Raw genomic sequence first — 19,298 nt, forward strand, 5'->3', positions numbered from 1 at the left:
CCGTGAGGGACGGGAGGCAGAGGAGGCACTGGATGGTGGGACAGAGACCCCCACCCTTGGCAGACCTGGGTGCCCCGTTCTCAATGCTCTTGGAGGTCAGATGGGGCCGTGGATCCTGGCAGCCTTTGAGTCATTGTGTTCTTGACCCAGAGGGAGAAGCCGGGCTGGGATCTGGGTGGAAGGAGTGGTCAGGAGGGTGGGGTAGGGGTATGAGAAGCCTGCTAACTCTAGGCGTGGTTGGTGAGTTTGACTAGAACCCAGGGAAAGGGAAGTGAGCCTCAGTTTCCCCATCTGGACACGGGAGGTAGAAGGCCAGGTCCATCTCCGTGCACTTGTGGCATCGTCCTGCGGGGTCCAGACTCAGCATCTCCGAGTCTGCAGCCGTGGGACAGCGGCCCGTGCAGCGACTGCCTCCACTGGTGTTCAGTTCTCCACGTTTCTCTGTTTCAGCCTGAAGGAGCCCCCCGATCGTACACCTACAGCGCTTTCTTCTGTCCCAATGGTGAGTCCCCCATGCCCACCCTGCCGAAGACTTACACCTACACTGTTGCAACTTCGTTGCTGCCGAGTGGACACCTGTCCTGCCTCGGGGCTGGGGACACCACAGCAAAGCCACTGAAATGTCCCAGCTAGGGACAGATGTAAGCCAGGGTGAGGACTGGGCTTCTGCCAGGCAGGAAGTAAGCACGTCATGATGGTTGACTCCAGGTGCCAACAAGAAAAGAGATTGCCTTCAGGGGATGGGGCTGTGGAACTTGGAGTCCCGAGTGAGGAACTGACGGTCTGGGGAAGGGAGGTCTAGAGTCACATCATGGGAAAGCTGGGAGGGTGACCCAGAACCCAGGGGTAGCAGAGGAGGGTGGGGGAAATTAAGATAGGTTCCAGGAAGTGTGAGATCTGGGGTCCACCCTGATCCCCTGAAATTGACATTAAGCCTGCCCATGATCTGGAAGTGGGTATGGAATGCCCAGGGAGTGGAGTGGCCAGAGAAAGACACTTCCACACCTCTGCCTTGGTGGGGTCATGTCAGTGCTGGGAGGAACGTGAGCCTGAGCTGCCTATGGGAGGGTCTGACCCCACCCCATCCAACCCCTCCTCAGAGAGCCCTCCAGTTTGGAGCTTGGGCTGGGCCTGGCACTGGATGCTCATCTGGCAGGTTTTGCCGAGAGGCAGGGCAGAGGATCTGAGATGGAATCCCCAGGTGACGCCAACCCCTAGGCGAACCACCTCCCTGCTGCCACACTCTGGACCCGGGCTTCCTTCTGACATCCCCCCTCCCCTTTTTGCAGCAAATAACAAGACATCACATGCATACTCAAATGATTTTGTAAATAATTGTATGTCTTTATTTTGGGGGACGTCCTTGTGGCTCAGCTGGTAAAGAATCCACCTGCAATGTGGGAGACCTGGGTTCAATCCCTGGGTTGGGAAGATCCCCCGGAGAAGGGAAAGGCTACCCACTCCAGTATTCTGGCCTGGAGAATTCCACAGACTCTACAGTCCATGGGGTTGCAAAGAGTTGGACACGACTGAGTGACTTTCAGTTTATTTTTAGTTGTGCTGAGTCTCCATTGCTGAGTGGGCTTTTCTCTGGTTCTGGCGAGCAGGGGCTACTCTCTAGATGTGATGTGCGGGCTTTTCATGGTGGGGCCCCTCCTGTTGCGGAACACAGGCTCTAGAGTATGGGAGCTTTAGTAGCTGCGGCTCACGGGCTCTAGAGCAGGGCTCAGTAGCTGTGGTGAAAGGTTGCTGCTATGAGCCGTGAGCGACGCCGGGATCCTTGGCCTTCCGAGGGAGAGGAATTTGATCCAGGGCCAGTGTCGAGGGTTGACTGCTCACAGCTTTTGTGTAATAAAGTTTTATTAAAGTGTAAAAGAGATAGAGAAAGCTCCTGACACAGACATCAGAAGGGGGCAGAAAGAGTGCCCCCTTGCTAGCTTATAGCAAGAAGTTATATACCTATTCGAAAGCTGCTAATTAAAGAAAGGAAATGTCTCAAAACTCAGTTGCACTAGACCCCTCACCCACAACATGAATTTTGAGATAAGATTGGCACCAGGTGAATCATCCCGGGCCATAAGACAGTTGACATGAATCTTGAAGAAAGGCAGGTTTCCAAGCACATACATAGTTCCATTAACATAGCTTAAGAGAACATTTCCATGAGTAAAACATACTGGTTTGTTGAGCTGTTATCAGTTCTGAGTCTTAGGCAGAACCAACTTGAAGAAAGGCAGAGTCTAAGGTAAGTACATAGTTCATTAACGCAACTTGAGAAAAACATTTCCATAAGAAAAACGCATTGGTTAGCTCAAGGTTTGAGAAAAGTTAAGTTCAGGTGGATCCAAGTGTCATCCTGGCAACACAGACTTTTAAAAGAAACCTCCTTTTAATTTTGTATAGAGAAGGAAAAAAAGTCTGACACTTGTAGTTTGTTTCTTCCTGCCACTTAAGAGAGAGAGAAAAAAAAACGTCTGACACTTGCAACTTATTTCCTCCTCTTGGGTACCCCAGCCTTCCTGCCTGTTACCCTCTCAGTGACGCACAGGCTTAGTTGCTCCACGGCATGTGGGATCTCCCTGGATCAGGGATCGAACCCATGTCTCCTGCATTGGCAGGTGACCCACTCATTACCACTGAGCCACCAGGGAAGCCCTTAGCACATTGAAAGGCAATAAGTTATCAGGGCACACCTATCAGAATGAGTAAAATTAAAAAGTAGTGACAACATGAGAAGGTGGCCAGGATGTGGACAAGTTGGATCTTTCATACACTGCTGGTGGGAATGTAAAGTGGTACAGCCACTGTGGTTTCTTAGGACAGTTTGATGACTTAAAAAAACAACATGCTGTCAGCATACCCACTAGCAATTATACTCTTAGGCATTTCTTCAGAGAAACGAAGACTTACATTCATACAAAAATCTGTATACAAATGTTTGTATCAGTTGGTAGCTCAGACGGTGAAGATTCCACCTGCAGTGCAGCAGACCTGGCTTTGATCCCTGGGTTGGGAAGAACCCCTGGAGGAGGGTATGGCAACCCACTCCAGTATTCTTACCTGGAGAATCCCGTGGGCAGAGGAGCCTGGTGGGCTACAGCCCGTGGGGTCACACAGTCTGATATGCCTGAGCGACTAAACACAAACACAGCACAAACTGAAGACAGCCTAGATGTCCTTCCGTGGGTGAACGGTTAAGCAAATTGTGGTCTGTCCGTATGTCAGAATATGAACCAGAGATAAAAAGGAAAAAACTATTGATAATATGCAGCAACTAAAATGAAGGTGATTGAGTTAAAAAAAAAAAAAAAAGAATCAATCCTAAAAGAATACATAAAAGATTCTTTCTATAACATTTTCCAAATGACAAAATTTTAGAGATGGTGGTCATATTAGTCATTGTTGGGGTGGGGAGAAAGGGTGTGAGTATGGTGATAAAAGCGCAACAAGAGGGATCCCACACAAATAGAATTGGAGAAATCTGAATGAGATCACGGGATTCTAAGAGTACCAGTATCCTGGTAATGGTAGTATACTAGAATTTTGCGAGATGTTACCTTTGGGGAAACTGGGTCAAAGGTTTCTCTTTGTTATTTCTTAGAGCCACATATAGGCTTTCAAGGTGGTGCTAGGGGTAAAGAACCTACCTGCCAATGCAGAAGTCATGAGGTTTGATCCCTGGGTCTGGAAGATCCTCTGGAGGAGGGCATGGCAACCCACTCCAGTATTCTTGCCTGGAGAATCCCATGAACAGAGGAACCTGGAGGGCTACAGTCCATAGGTTGCAAAGAGTTGGACACGACTGAAGCAGCTTAGCAGGCAGACACGCAGAGTCATGTATGAATCTGTAATTATCTCAGTAAATTTTAAATTAAAAGCATTTTTAAACGCCAGTGCATGAGGACTTCCCTGGCAGTCCAGTGATTAGGACAGACCTCGCCTTCCAATGCAGGCGGTGAAGGTTCAATCCCTGGTCAGAGAGCTAAGGTCCCACATGCCTTGCAGACAAGAAACCAGAACTTATAATGGTAGCAATACTGTAACAAATTCAATAAAGACTTTTAAAAATGGTCCCATAGTAAATCTTAAAAAATGCATGTGCACAAATACTGTATGATTCCACTTATATGATCCCCCTAGAGTAGTCAAGATCCTAGAGACAGAAAGTAGGGTAGTAGTTTTCAGGAGCTGGGGGAGAGGAAAATGGAGATTTATTGTTTTTTTGTTGGTGGTGGTTTTTTAAAATTTATTGTTTAATGGATACACAGCTTTAGTTTTACAAGATGAAAAGAGTTCTTGGGGTGGATGCTGGTGATGTTTAAACAATGTGAATGCATTTAATGCCACTGACCTGTACACTTAAAAATGGTTTAAGATGGCAAATTTTGCATTATGTGTGTTTTATCACAATTTTTTAAATTGGGAAAGGAAAAAGCAATACCTATGTACTAGAGAAAATTTATAAAAATAGAAATACAAAAACTGTCTCCTCTAGTTCACATACAAAGACATTTTGTTGTATTCACTTTCCTAGGATTGATTATTGTTTGTTTTAGCATAGTTGTGACTCATGAGGCATATAGTTTTATGTCTTGCCTTTTTCACTTAATATATCCTCAGCACTTTTCCTTGTTATTGTATTGTTTATAAACTCTTTATAAACAGCATTTCAAAACAGCTTTATTATGGTCCATTAAATGACTGCCCCATAATTTGATCATTATGGAACATTTTGAAACATTACTGGAAATTTGCATATTGTTTGTATTTTTTATATTATAATCCACACTAAGCTGAATATATTTGTATTCAAAGTAAGATCAGTAACATTTTTAACATGTTTATTGAGGTATAACGGACATACAATAAATTAGACATATTTTAAGTGTAGTTTGACCAATGTTGAGAAACATCTGTGAAGCCATCACCACAATTAAGATAATGAAGATTTTTATTAACCCTAAAGTCATGCCTCTTTGAAATTCCTCATTCCTCTCCACTCTTGTCTCTAGAGAACCACTGGTCTGCTTTCTGTCTCTATAGATTACTTTGTACTTTTTAGAATTTTATGTAAGTGGAATCATACAGAATGTTCTCCTTTTTGTCTGGCTTCTTTTACTCAACAAAAGAATTTTGAGATTTGACCATGTTGTGTGTATCGGTAATTCAGTCATTTTAAGTCTCAGTAGGATTCCATTGGATGTATGTATAACACTTTGTTTATCTACTCACCTGTTGAAGGATATTTGAGTTATTTCCAGTTTGGGACTATTTCACATGAGCTACTATGAAAATTTGTGCCCAAGTCTTTGTATGGGTAATGTATTTTCCTTTCTCTTGAGTCGATACCTAGGAGTGGAATAGCTAATGCATATAGTAGGTATGTTTTTAACTTTTTAAGAAGCTGTCAAACTATTTCCCAAAATGATAGTACTATTTTGCATTCCCACAGGCACTGGATAAGCCAGTTCTGCCCCATTCTAACTGACATTTAGTATGGTCTGTTTAATTTTAGTCATTCTAATAGGTGTCTAGTGGTATCTCACTATGGTTTTAATTTGCATTTCCATCATAACTCATGGTATTAAGCACCTTTTCACATGCTTATTTGCTATCAGTATTTTTTGCGAGGGTGAAGTGTCTGATCAGATCTTTTAGCTTTTTAAAAGTTGAATTGTTTATTTGTATTTGGTTTTTGAGAGTATTTAAAAATGTATTCTGGGTCCAAGTCCTTTATCAGATGAATGCTTTGCAAAAATATTTCTCCCAGTCTATACCTTGTCTTTTCATTATCTTAATAGTGTCTTTTAAAGAGCAGAAGTTTTTCATTTTAATGATGCTTATCACTATTTACTTTTATGGATTATTTTTGCTTGTTGTATCTAAGAAATCTTTGCTCAATCCTACATTTTCTTCCCAAAGTTTTATAGTTTTAGGCTTTACATTTGTAAAATAATCCATTTCAAGTTAACTCTTAGAGCCCATGCAAGGTATGGATCAGAGTTCCTTTTTCTTCATCTGGAGACTTCATTGTTCTAACATCATTTGTTGAAGACTTTTGCTGTTGAATTGCTTTTGCACCTTTGTTGAAAATCAGTTGTGTATACACGTATGGGTCCATTTCTGGACTCCCTCTTCTGTTCCACTGAGCATTTGTCAGTATTGACACCGATGCTGCACTCTTGTGATTGTCATAGCTTTAGAGTAAGTCTCAGTGTCAGATGGTGTGAGTCCTTCTTGTTTATCAAAGTTGTTTTGACTTTTCTGGATCCTTTGAGTTTCCACATAAATTCTGAAATCAGCTTTGCAATGTCTTCAAAAGACCCTGCTGGGATTTTGATTGGGATTGCATCGAATCTATAGATCAGTTTGGGGGGTTAATTAGCATCTTCACAATGTTATCTTCTGACCCACGAACACAGTCTAGCTCTCCATTGATTTGCATCTTTAGTTTCAGCAGCATTTTGCAGTTCCCAGCGTACGGGTCTTGCCCACCTTTTGTAGGATTTATCTCTGTGAGTGTTTCATCTTTTGTGTTCTATTGACAAAGAGGTCATCAAACCAGCTCCATCCCACCTTGCTTCCTGCAGCTTCGTGGGGAGCCACGCTGAGACCGGTCCCCTGAGGTCCAGATGCTCAGCTCTGGGCATGGGCAGGGGGAGGACGGAAGGATGCTTCTGGTGCCCCCTGAACACCTCATCTCCTTCCCTCTATCCAGAGAGAGTCCACATCTCCACGCCCAACAAATACGAGTTCCAGTATGTGCAGCGGCCGCTGCGCCTCACCCGTTTCGACGTGGCTGTGCGAGCCCACAACGATGCCCGCGTGGCCTTGTCCCCAGGGCCCCAGGACACAGCGGGCATGATCGAGATTGTTCTGGGAGGGCACCAGAACACCAAGTCCTGGATCTCCACCAGCAAGATGGGTGAGCCGGTGGCCAGCACACCCACGGCCAAGATCCTCTCCTGGGATGAATTCAGAACATTCTGGATCAGCTGGCACAGCGGGCTCATCCAGGCATGACTGGGTTTGCCTGGGGCGGGCATGGGAACCATCTGGTCCTCTGACACTTGTTGCTTCCTGATCTGTGGGATGTGATGGGAGGAGGAAACACAAGGCAGCCCTCAAGTTGCTTACAGTCTGCCTGGCATTGCTTCCCCAAAACTAGTGAGCGCTGTGGCCGAGGAGGTACCCAGGAATCTGGGAGGCCAGGGAGAAAGGATGTGGGTATGAGCAGGTAAGATGAGGACTGTGGACACTTTCTGGGCCAAGCAAAGGAGAGAAAAGAAGTATGTGTTAACAGCTTCCTGGAGGAGGGGTATAGCCAGGTGGTGTTTTGAAGTATGCATAGGAGTTCGCCAGGCAAACTGAAGCAGAGGATGTTTCAAGCAGAGGGAACTATATATGCAAAGGTTCCAGGGAGCCCAATGACTTTGGAACCTGCAGATGCCCCACTTGTGTCTCTCTTGGGTGTTTAATGAACAGTGTGGTTTCTAGTTTCTCTCACTGCTGATGCCGTGAGAATCCCACCCCACCCCGTGAATGTGGCCAAGGCCTCTGACCATGCCTGAACCCAGCTTCATGCTTCCTGCCAGCACCCAGCGGCCTTGGCCTCTTTTTCCAGGTTGGCCATGGTCCAGAGCCATCCAATGAATCTGTCATCATGGCCTGGACCCTCCCCAAACCGCCAGAGGTCCAGTTCATCGGTTTCTCCACTGGCTGGGGTTCTGTGGGCGAGTTCCGCATCTGGAGGAAGGTGGAAGCAGATGAGAGCTACAGCGAAGCCTTCACCCTGGGGGTCCCGCACAGCGCCATCCCCGGGTCTGAGCGCGCAGCCGCCTCCATCATAGGTGTGTCTGCCCTGCAGCCTGGCTTGGGGAGGATGGGGGCAAGTGTCACTTCAGGTTCATTCTCATTCTGGGTTTGGCTGGGGGCATGCACCTTTGGGGCCTTTAGCCACACACCCACTCACCTGACCGGCAAGCAACTTCCAGTGCCTTCTCTGTGCTGGGTGCTGGGGCCAGACTCAGAGAGGCCCCCAAGCCTGCCCTCTGGGGGCTCAAGGCTGACTGAGAAGGCAGGTCCTAGCCCTCATGGGGTGACCCCGAGGGGTGGGTAGTGAACTTCATGAGGGCAGTGTGTCTGGGGTGATATACAAGCAGGCTGAAAGGCCAGGTGAAGTTAGCCAGGTATGGGGTGGAGGGTAGGGGCTCTGGGGGTCCAGGTGAGAGGGGCAGGACCATTTCAAATGCTTAGAGAACTTACTGAGCTGGGGTAAGAGGCTGTGGCCAGGGACTTCTTGAGCACTGGATTGTCTCCTGTAGCCCAGGCATAGGAGTGGAAAGTGGGGACTATGTGATCCATCTAGTGCTGGAAATTGGAAGGGCGGGGAGGGCATGAAAGGCCAGGAAGAGGCAGACAGACATGAAGGAGGGGGCTTGGGTCTCTCTGACATCAGAGGATGGAAGCCCTGGGGCCTGGGGCAGGTTGCTGGTTGTCACCAGATCAGAGGATGCTGGAGTTTCTGATTTCTGAAGCATGAAATCAGTTCGGATGTGGCCTTGGGGATGAGTGGCCCAGCTTGAGGTGGTGGGTGTAGGGGAGAAGACAGATGGGCAGGGATGGAGAGGAGATGAAGGCAGGTAACTCTATGTCAGTCAGTGCCTTCAGCACAGCGGGATGGAAGTGTAGAGAAGAAGCTGGAAAACCCAGAGAAAGGTGATGAGAAAGTAGCCAGGTAGGCCCCGCCATAGGAGGAGGCTGCAGGAGCAGTGGCAGCCTCAGTGGGGCAGAAGGAAAGGTCAAGGAAGGGAGGTGCAATCAGCGGGGAATCCAGAAAGTATATCAGCAATATTTGGGGGCATCAAGGCCAGAGAGAGGAAGACAGAGTACTGAAGAGATGAGAGTACAGGAAGTCAGAAATAACAGGAAAAAGAACCTTTGAAAACACACCAACAATACTGCACATGTAAGAAAACTTTATTAAAAACCCAAATATTCATGGTTAAAGAGAAAACCACATTTCATATTGGAAGTTAGAAACAATATGTAGAATGGAGTCAAATGACTGGATTGACATCTTAACATTTGTGGGATGCAGCCAAAGTTGTACTAAGAGGAAAATGTATAGTCTTAATTGCACCTATTTAAAAATCTAGAAAGGAAAAAGCATTTACTAATAATAACATGATGAAAAGGTAGAAAGAACACCTGAGTTACAACTAAAGAACATGGAGGGAAGCATGTAAGATAAGGGCCAGCAAGTGTCCACCAAGGCCAAGAGATCAAGCAGGCTGAATGGACAAGGATGCGTCCCAGTCCCAAAGGGCAGTATTGGCAATCAGATAATGGGAGGCTAGTGTTAGGCCATGGGTGGGCTCCCTCGGAGGAAAGTTGTCCCTAGGACAATGCCAGGGCGTTGAATGAGGCCAGTCCTCAGCCCATTCTTCCTCTTCCTTCTCACCAGGAGACGTCATGGGGCCAACTCTGAACCATCTCAGCAACCTCCTCCGGCTTCCCTTTGGCTGCGGAGAGCAGAATATGATTCATTTTGCACCTAATGTCTTTGTCTTGAAGTACCTCCAGAAAACCCGACAGCTCAGCCCTGAGGTGGAGAGGGAGACCACTGACTACCTGGTACAAGGTACTGGGGGCGGCTGCCTGGGTGGAGAGTACTGGGATGCAGGGAGCCTCGGCCGTACCGGGCGCAGCCCACACGCCATGTGCAGAGGATCGGGAAGAAGGGAAAGAGGTTGAAAGAGGCCAGTCTGGGTGGCCTGATCTGGCCCCTGTCAGTAGGAGCCTGGCATCTGCACCTGTTAGGAAAGTGATCTGATTGCTGGCAGTCAGCCATGGGGAGAGGAACAGCATCTTCTAAAAATGTAAATTTTTCTGAACAACCAGAGCAATATAATAGCATTAGGAAAACATTTGGGAAAAAAGTAAATCCCTATAAGCTTCCCTTCATGCTGGCTCTGTGTTGACTCCTCTGCCCTCCAGGAGCACAGGTTAGCTTTGCCATTCTTGGTGTCTCATAACGCAGCATCCTATGGCATGCCTCCCCTCAACCCTGTCCTGTGTGCATAAAATTCATCCACTGGGCTTTGGGGAGCTGTCGTCCATTCACCTCCATTGCTATGTGGAGACAGCAGTCAGCATGTCTGCTGATGGGCTTTGGAGCAATTTGCAATTCAGGGCTTTTAGAATGGTGCTGTCATTAACTGTCCTCTTTGCCTACTTGGTGAAAACTCATCCGAATTTCTGTGGGGTGAAACCGTTGAGTCTTAGGATAGATTCAGTTTGTAATCACTTTGGAGGCTACATTGTTTTTTTGTCACATGCATTAATGGAACACAACATACTGAACTCTCCTCTTGGGCATACTGAGTTTATTTCCAGTTTTTTTCTCCGTAAATAATGCAGCACTGAACATCTTCAGAAGTAAACCACCAGTACTAAACTTCAGAAATAAACAAAGCACCATTGTACTTCTTTAGAAATAAATAACACAGCACTGATCATCTTCACAGATAAATAACACTGAACATCTTCATAAATAAACACAACACTGGACATCTTCCATTGCCATGAATCAAGTCCTTAGGGCAAGGAACAGTCCTATTTGGGGGTGGGGTACAGGGCTTCTGAGAGCCCTGATTTACTCTCTTTGCACATCTAGACCCCACCGGGAGGGGGAAGAGGGAAGGCTGGAGATGGGATCTCAGCTCTGTCAGAGATTCCCATTCTGTGTCCCTGGGTAGGACCTGCTTTTCTCCGTGCCTTTGTTTCCTTCCCATGTAACAAGGGAGTTAAGTCAGTAGATATCAAAATTGCGAGGCCTCCTGGGCTCGCTTCTAGCCTCACACTGGAGCCAAAGTGAAAGGAGAGCATGGAGGAGGCTGAACCCAGCTCTGAAGCTGGCATCTGCCTCGTGCCAGGCGTGTGCAGCTCCATCCTTGCTGCCCTGAGGTTCCCTCTTTGCAGCTGGTCCCCGCATGCTAATGGTCCTCATTTCCCAGAAGAGCCAAGTGAGCCTCCTGGGAATGAAGAGGCGCCCAAGACCTCACAGGGGCAAGTTGTGGGGGCTTCTCAGACCCCAGGCTCCTCTGGACTGGGGCACAAGGGGCAGGCAGGGCACTAGACCAAGCCAGGGAGAGAGGAGGAACCACCGTCACAATCACGGAAATTTACCGAAGAGGATTCGAGAATGCCTGGCTCAGACGATGCTGGCCCCTGTGAGATGGGGAAACAGAGGCATGTGAAAAATCTCAATTCCTAAGACAAATCTGGAGTCCCTGTCTCCTGGCCTGTTGTGGTTCCCAGTTATTATGTTCCAAAAGAAGTCCTGATGATCTAAACCATCTGTCCTCATGGATGAGAAAGGAAAAACTTATGATGAAGAATGTATAGCTCTCTGAGGGACGCCCCTGGTGGTCCAGTAGTTAAGACTGGACATGGGGCATGTCCATTCTGCTGCAGGGGCATGGGTTCAATCCCTGGTTGGGGAACTAAAATCCCACATGCTGCATGGGGCACAGCCAAAAAAATAAAATAAACGTGCAACTCTCAGATGGAAAGAGAAGTCAGAGGTTGCCATGGGCTGAAGGTCTGGCTTTGTGAAGGCTGACCACAGACTACCCGGATCTTAATTCTGCTTGGTCCATGGTGGAGGGAGAGGGGCAGGGCTCAAATTGGCGGGCTGTGAAAGTCTAGGATGTGGGTGACCCCTGGCCTCCCCGAGGCCAGGCGCACCTCAGTGAACCCATCCGGACTCAGGTCCTTGACTGCCATCCAGAGTGTGATGACCTATAGGGGCGAGTGGCAGCCTGGACCTCCCCTCTACCCAGACAGCCAGATCTGGTGCCCAGCAGCCCAGTTGCCTTTTCAGACTCAACAAGCCCCAAATCAATCCCCACCCCCTGATTTTCCACCAAATCTCTGGTGTTAGTTTCCTGGGGCTGCCATAACAAAGTACCGCAAACAGTGGGGTAGATCCATAGGACTTTATTCTGTCCACTTGAAAAATATTCACAACTTTTAAGTTGAGAGTTACGTTTTACTTGGTGGGAATTTTTAGGACTTCAGGCCCGGGAGACAGCATCTCAAGTAATCCTGAGAGAACTGCTCCGAGGAGGCGAAGGGAGGCGCCAGGTTATATAGAAGTTTTACAACAAAGGGCGGGTAGTCTGAACATCAAAAGATTATTGTTAAAGTAAACCAGATATTCCAAGTTAAGGAATTCAGCGCTTTTCTCTGTATGGGAAAATGCAAGTGTTTGGACTGCTGAAATCATCCCTTTGATGTGCACCTCAACTCTTTGGGGCCAATATCCAGTTTTTCACATCCTGAGCTCCCTTGGGGCTCACTGCAGGGAGCGGTGGCAGGCTGGTGGTAGACTCGATCTAGATGGCAGGCATTCTTCTTCCTGAGTGCTCCTAGGGCTCACCAGCTCACACTGGAGGTCTGCAGCGGCTGATGACTGTAGCATCGTCCTTACTGATATGGCAGGAAATATCCCACTTCTCAGCTCCTTCATGATTCAGGAGGCTGGAGGACTGAAATCAAGGTGTCAGCAATGCTGACTCTGTCAGGAGGCCCTGAGGGAGCAGCTATCCCAGGACTCTATCCTGGCGGGATTCTCTTTGTCTGCTCGCACATCGCCACACCTCCGCCTCCATCTTCACAAGCCTTTCCGAGTCTGTATCATTCCCCTCTCTTTTCTCTGAGGACACCTGTCATTGGGTTTAGGGCCCAGCCTGATTCAGAAGTGTAATTCCACCTGTAAAGAACCTCATTCCTCATAAGGTCACATTTTGAGGTTCCAGGTGGATGTGAATTGGTGGTGGTGGTGGGGATTACTGTCCACCCAGGTCTGAACTCCTGCTCCCCCTTCCCCTGGCTCCATGGACATGGATCAGTGCATCCTCTGGTCAGGCCACTGCATTTAGTGCCCTCTGCATCTTTCTTTCTTTTCTTCACATCTTGTTCAGTTAAGGTCGCTCTGGCTCTACTGCAGAACCCCTCCCTGCCTGTCACCACCACCCGGTCCAAGCCCACGATCATGGTCGCCTCGACTGTCCCCACCTTCCCAGTGTCTGCTTCCTCTCCAGACCCGACCATCCACCCACTACATCTGCCCCCTCACTCCCCTCCCCTCCTCCCCTCACCCCCTCCTCTCATGCCCCCTGCTGCCCTCACAGTAAGACCAACTGCCTGGCCCTGTTCTGGAGGCCCCAGCACCCCCTGACTTCCCTCCTTCTTGTCCTCCTCAAACCCCTGCTGATCTGAGCGAACCAAGGTCTGGCTCCAGTGGATAGAGCAACAACCTCTTCAGGCCCTGGGGCGGGTGAGGGTGTGTGGCAAAGGGCCCTGCCTGGAGATAATGCATGTCACTGTCCCACCCTACCAGGCATGACTGAAGGCTAGTGTGTGACCAGGAGTCATAAAGGGGTGATATCAAGAAACAAAAGAGAAATAAAGTGGAGGTTTCAATCCCCCTCCCGCTGTGAATGTGGGATAGTTTCAACGACCCCAGCTGTAGGTGTGGGGCAGTTTCAAGAACCCCAGTTGTGTGGTGAAACAATTTCAAGGACCTCAGATGTGGGCATGGGGCAGTTTCAGGGACCCCCCCCCAATGTGGGTGTGGTATTGTTTTTGGGGTCCCGGGGTAAAAGGTTGGCCAGCCAGCCATTCACCAGAGTGCTGTCCCCTCTTGCCCCACAGGCTACCAGAGACAGTTGACCTACAAGCACCAGGACGGCTCCTATAGTGCTTTTGGAGAGCGGGATGAGTCGGGGAGTATGTGGTGAGTCCTCATCCCCCAGGCACGGCTACTGAGGTTCCCCCACGTGAAGCCACAGCCTCACGTCCAGCACAGCATAGCCAGGACCCCTGGGGCTTGATCCTGTCGACTGACAAAGTACATGCAACCTAAAGGTTGAGAGTCATGTTTTACTTGGCAGCAACTTTTAGGACTTCAGGCCCGGGAGACGCCTCAAGTAACCCTGAGAGAACTGCTCCATGGAGGTGAGGGGAGGAGCCAGGTTAAATAGAAGTTTTGTAACAAAGGGCAGGTGTCTGAACATCAAAAGATTATTATTAATGAAAGAGAACCAAATAACCCAAGTTAAGGAGTTTAGTGCTTTCCTGTAACAAAGGGCAGGTGTCTGAACATCAAAAGATTATTATTAATGAAAGAGAACCAAATAACCCAAGTTAAGGAGTTTAGTGCTTTCCTGTGGGTGGGAAGATACAAGAATCTGGGCTCACCGAAACAGTTTCTTTCATATGCGCCTCAGTGCCAGTATCCTGTTCCTACATCCTGAGCTTTCTTTCCTCGGGGCTCACCATTGGGAGTGGCTACAGTCTGATGGCTGCTTGGTGGCCGGTATTCTTCTCCTTCCTGACTTCCCTTAGGGTTCACCAGCTCACGTTGGGAGGGCTGCAGACGCTGATGACTGTGACATCCTTGTTTACCGATATGGCAGGAAATATTCGATTTCTCAGTCCTTAGGGTGATGGGCTTCCCTTGTGGCTCAGCTGGTAAAGAATCTGCCTGTGTTTGATCCCTGGGTTGGGAAGATCCCTTGCAGAAGGGAAAGGCTACCTACTCCAAGTAGTCTGGCCTGGAGAATTCCATGGACTGTATAGTCCATGGGGTCGTAAAGAGTCGGACACGGCTAAGCGACTTTCACTTCACTTTCACTTCAGGGTGATGAGGAGCCTATGTGTAAAATGGAGACAGCCATGGTCCTAGCCCCTGGGGGTTAGAGGTTTGGTTTGGATGGTGGGGGATTCTGCCTGGCCTGCATGTGGTGAGCTGGAAACAGTGGCTGTTACCGTTACTCCTTCTGCTCTTGTTGCCACAGTGCCCAGGAACCGAACCCCTGCTCTCTGGCCCCTTGTGGATGAGTCCTGGGTTCTCTGAGCCTCCTCAGAGGCCACTGGACTCAGGAATGGGGTGACCCTGAGCAGGAGAGGTCAGACCACTGCCTTGAGGGTGGGTTGGAGTGTTCAAGAGGAGCATTTGGGGTCTGATTGCCCTTGTGAGTGGCTTCCTTGGGCTTTCAGGGTCAGCCAGGGCAGGGAGGACTTGCGTCCGCCTATGTCTTATTCCCTAGGAGTGCTTGGCATCATCAGGGTCTTGCCTCCTCCACTTTGGGGCTTGCTGAAGAAGTAGGGTACCCCCAACTTTCTGTTTCTAGTGGGGCCTCCTTCTCAGTGCCAAGCCTGGATGGCACCTGCAGCACCTGTGGGCATGGAAAGCGTCTGGTCCTTAAATCGACAGCATCTACCTCATGGCAGCGGTGCCCAGGGCCAGCGCCACAGGGACACAGCTGGCTGAGCCCACATGCAGTGCAGAGTCACTCCCTCGGCTCCAGAGGGGCCCAGCCTTGGTGACCTGCTCAGCCCCCCAGTCCCCAGAAGTCTGTCCCATTTCTGTCCCAGGGCCCTGCCTTGCTGACAGGCCTTGAGGCACGGCCACAGTCATGCCCTAGCAAGCAGAGGCCCCCACCCACTCTCGGGGACGGCTAAAGTCATTGAGTCACTCTCTGAAAGTTGGCCAAGTCCTGACAGTTCCAAGAGGCCTCCACCGGTCAGAAATAGTGAGCTGTGATCTGTGTATGCCTTCCCACAGCTCTCACACACACTGAACAAGAGAAGATGAATTCCGCTGTGGTCATGGAAACGTGATACCCAGCAGTTTGCCTCTCCTCCTTGGCCTTGTGAAACCTCCTCATAGATCAAAGTTGCAGGATGCACAGGACATTGGCAACAGTGATACGTGGGTCACCCACCCTGGAGCCGAGCAAACCCAGTCTCAGTCTTGTGTGAACTGTGTGACCTTAGACCAGATGCTCAGCTTTTCTGAACCACAAGACCGGATCTAGGAGGCAATGGGATAAGGGTGTAGGCATGCTCATTATGGTGCAGGTACCCATTGGGTTGGATGCCTTGTTAACGCCACTGCCTAAATACTTAGGGCTTCCCTCATAGCTCAGTCAGTAAAGCATCTGCCTGCAATTCAGGAGACCTGGGTTTGATTCCCGGGTTGGGAAGATCCTCTGGAGAAGGAAATGGCAATGCACTCCAGTATTCTTGCCTGGAGAATCTCATGGATAGAGGATCCTGGCAGGCTACAGTCCATGGGGTCGCAAGACTTGGACATGACTTAGCAACTAAACCACCACCACCTAAATACTTGAGTGGGAAGTCCAGGATCCAGTCCAACTTCCTTTAAACTCACAATCTGTTACAGATAGGTTCCTGTGCATCCAATGTACATTCATTCATTTATTCGTTTGTTCATTCAAGTGTTTAATATTTGTCAGGCTATTGTTCTAGTTCCAAGGGAAAAAGAAAGGTACGGTCCCTGCCTCTAAGAAAGAGAGACCCTTCATGAGATGTATTAGTTAGCTACTGCTGTGTAACAAGTTACCTCCAAAACATAGCCATTTAAAACAACAAATATTTATTGTCTCAGTTTTGTGGGTCAGGAATTCAGGAATTAGCTGGCATTGCTGGCTCATGATCTGTCCCATGGTTGCAGTCATGGTATTGGCTGGGGCTGTTGTCATCGAAAGGCTTGACTAGGGCTGGAGCATTTGTTTCCAAATTGGTTCTCTCCCATGGCTGTTGACAGGGGGCCTGAGTGTTCCATAGGGCTGCTTGCATGTCCTTATAACATGGCAGCTGACTTCCCCTGGAATAAAAATCACAGAGAGAAAGTAAGGAGGGTGCCACATGCCTTTTATCATCTGGTTCCCCGAGTCATCCTGTCACCCCCACCACATTCTATTCTTTAGAATCCAGTCACTAGGTGCAGCCTATACCATCCCACTGCTTGAAAGGAGAAGAAGCAAGGCATCTGTGGATATATTTTAAAGCTACTACGTCAGGTATATAATTTCTCATATCTATAAAGCAAATAAAACTTGTTGAGGGGATAGGGTATGATAAGGCACACAATTGTATGGGGTGGTCAGGAAAGGTTTTTCCGAAGGAGATGAGGGACAGCTATATGAAAATCCAAGGGGAGAGGATTCCAGGCAGTGTGAACAGCCTGTGCAAAGGCCCTGAGGCAGCCCTGACAAGTTTGAGCCAGTGAAGGAGACCAGTGTGGCTGGCAGCACAGGCAAGGAGGAAAGCGGCCTGCCACAAGGGAGGGAGAGGGTGGCAGGGCCAGGCTAGGCAAGAGAGGAGTTTGGGTTTTCTTCCAGAGGGAGCAAGAGGCCTTGGTGCAAAGCGTGGCTGTAACCTGAGTCGTGCTGGGCTATGTGCGTATTGAATGAATAAACTTAATTTGTTAGAATAGTTCTAGACTCAGAGAAAAATTTTAGTAGGTAGAATGAGTTCCCATACTTTCCATCTTCCCTAGATGCAGTTTCCCCCAGTATTAACACCTTGCATTAATGACGGTACATTTGTTATAATTGATGGACCAGTATTGCTACATTATTGTTAACTGAGGTCTATTGTTTACATTAGGGTTCAGCCTTTGTGTCGCATAGCTTATGGCTTTGGACAAATGTACACTGTTACCTACCCACCATTAAGGTGTCATACAGAATAATTTTCTGCCCTGAAAATCCCATGGGCTCTGCATAGTCATCCCTTCCTACTCCCAGCCCCTGGCCACTACTGATCTTTTTACTAGTTCTGTAGTTTTGCCTTTTCCAGAATGTCACAGAGTTGGAATGCAGCCTTTTTCAGATTGCTTCTTTCCCTTAGGAATATGCACTTACATTTTCTCTATTTCTTATCCTGGCTTGATAGCTCCTTTCTTTTTATTACTGAATAATATTCAATTGTCTGCGTGTACCACAGTTTTTTTTTTTTTAATCCCTGTTTGTGATTTAAGATGGAAAAGTAAAGAGAACAGTGTAGCAGAATGTGGGAATTTCACAATTTCCAGCGCAGGGGCAACTAAGTTCCATCTGGATCCTGCAGTGTTTGAAATTTCCCTCTGGCTGCTCTGTACAGAGCATGTGATGGGACAAGATCTGGCCGGTGGGGGCGGTGGGAGCCATGAGGTGCCAGGCTGACACAGGGGCCGTGGGAGTATAAGGAAGAGGATGAATTTGGGGTATCTGGGAAAAGAGAGTGACCAAGACAAGTTGATTCGTAGGTCTGGAGTACATTTTTTGGTTAATATTTCAGATTTTGACAATTTGCAGAGGCAGAGCCTAGAGTCACTTGATTTTCCTTCTTTTTTTTTTTTATTGTGTTAAAATATACATAACATAAAATTTACCATTTTAACCATTTTAAGTGTGCAGTTCAGTGGTATTAAATACATTCATATTGTTGTGCAGCCATCACCACCGTCCATCCTCATAACTCATTTCATCTTGTAAATCTGAAACTCTGTACCTGTTAAAACTCAGCATTCAAAAAACTAAGATCATGGCTTCAGTCCCATCACTTCATGACAAATAGATGGGGATACAATGGAAACAGTGACAGACTTTATTTTCTTGGGCTCCAAAATCATTGCAGATGGTGACTGCATCCATGAAATTAAGACACTTGCTCCTTGAAAGAAAAGCTGTGACCAACCTAGACAGCATATTAAAAAACAGAGACATTACTTTGCCGACAAAGGTCTGTCTAGTCAAAGCTATGGTTTTCCAGTAGTCATGTATGGATGTGAGGGTTGGACCATAAAGAAAGCTGAGCACCAAAGAACTGATGCTTTTGAACTGTGATATTGGAGAAGACTCTTGAGAGTCCCTTGGACTGCAAGGAGATCCAACCAGTCAATCCTAAAGGAGATCAGTCCTGAATATTCATTGGAATGACTGATCCTGAAGCTGACGCTCCAATACTTTGGCCACCTGATGCGAAGAACTGACTCACTGGAAAAGACCCTGATGCTGGGAAAGATTGAAGGCAGGAGGAGAAGGGGATAACAGAGGATGAGATGGTTGGATGGCATCACCGACTTGATGGACATGAGTTTTAAGCAAGCTCCGGGAGTTGATGTTGGACAGGGAGGCCTGGCATGCTGTAGTCCATGGGGTCGCAAAGAGTCAGACACAACTGAGTAACTGACTGATACCTGTTAAATGCTAACCCCCCGTTCTCCCCTCCCCCTGGACCCTGGAAGCCACCATCCTACTTTCTGTCTCTGTGATCTGGCTACTCTAAGTGCCTCATAATAAGTGAAATCGTACAGTACCTGCCTTTTTGTGACTGGCTTATCCCACTCAGCATAATGTCCTCAATGTTCATCCATATTTTAGCATTTTTCAGAATTTCTTTCCTTTTCAAGGCTGAATAATGTTCTATTGTATGGA

The 19,298-nt window shown here is 48.0% G+C and overlaps 1 protein-coding gene across 1 annotated transcript in view; it reads left to right on the top strand.

The window, feature by feature from the left end:
* Window positions 1-19,298, top strand: part of CPAMD8 (C3 and PZP like alpha-2-macroglobulin domain containing 8) — a 98,773-nt gene that overhangs the window by 60,097 nt on the left and 19,378 nt on the right. The window contains exons 23-27 of the mRNA XM_061149939.1: window positions 451-502; window positions 6,719-7,017; window positions 7,625-7,850; window positions 9,467-9,643; window positions 13,723-13,804. Of these exons, the coding sequence (XP_061005922.1) occupies window positions 451-502; window positions 6,719-7,017; window positions 7,625-7,850; window positions 9,467-9,643; window positions 13,723-13,804 (836 nt within the window). The remainder of the gene's footprint in view (window positions 1-450; window positions 503-6,718; window positions 7,018-7,624; window positions 7,851-9,466; window positions 9,644-13,722; window positions 13,805-19,298) is intronic.

The sequence above is a fragment of the Dama dama genome, chromosome 9, assembly GCF_033118175.1.
Source record: "Dama dama isolate Ldn47 chromosome 9, ASM3311817v1, whole genome shotgun sequence".
NCBI lineage: Eukaryota > Metazoa > Chordata > Mammalia > Artiodactyla > Cervidae > Dama > Dama dama.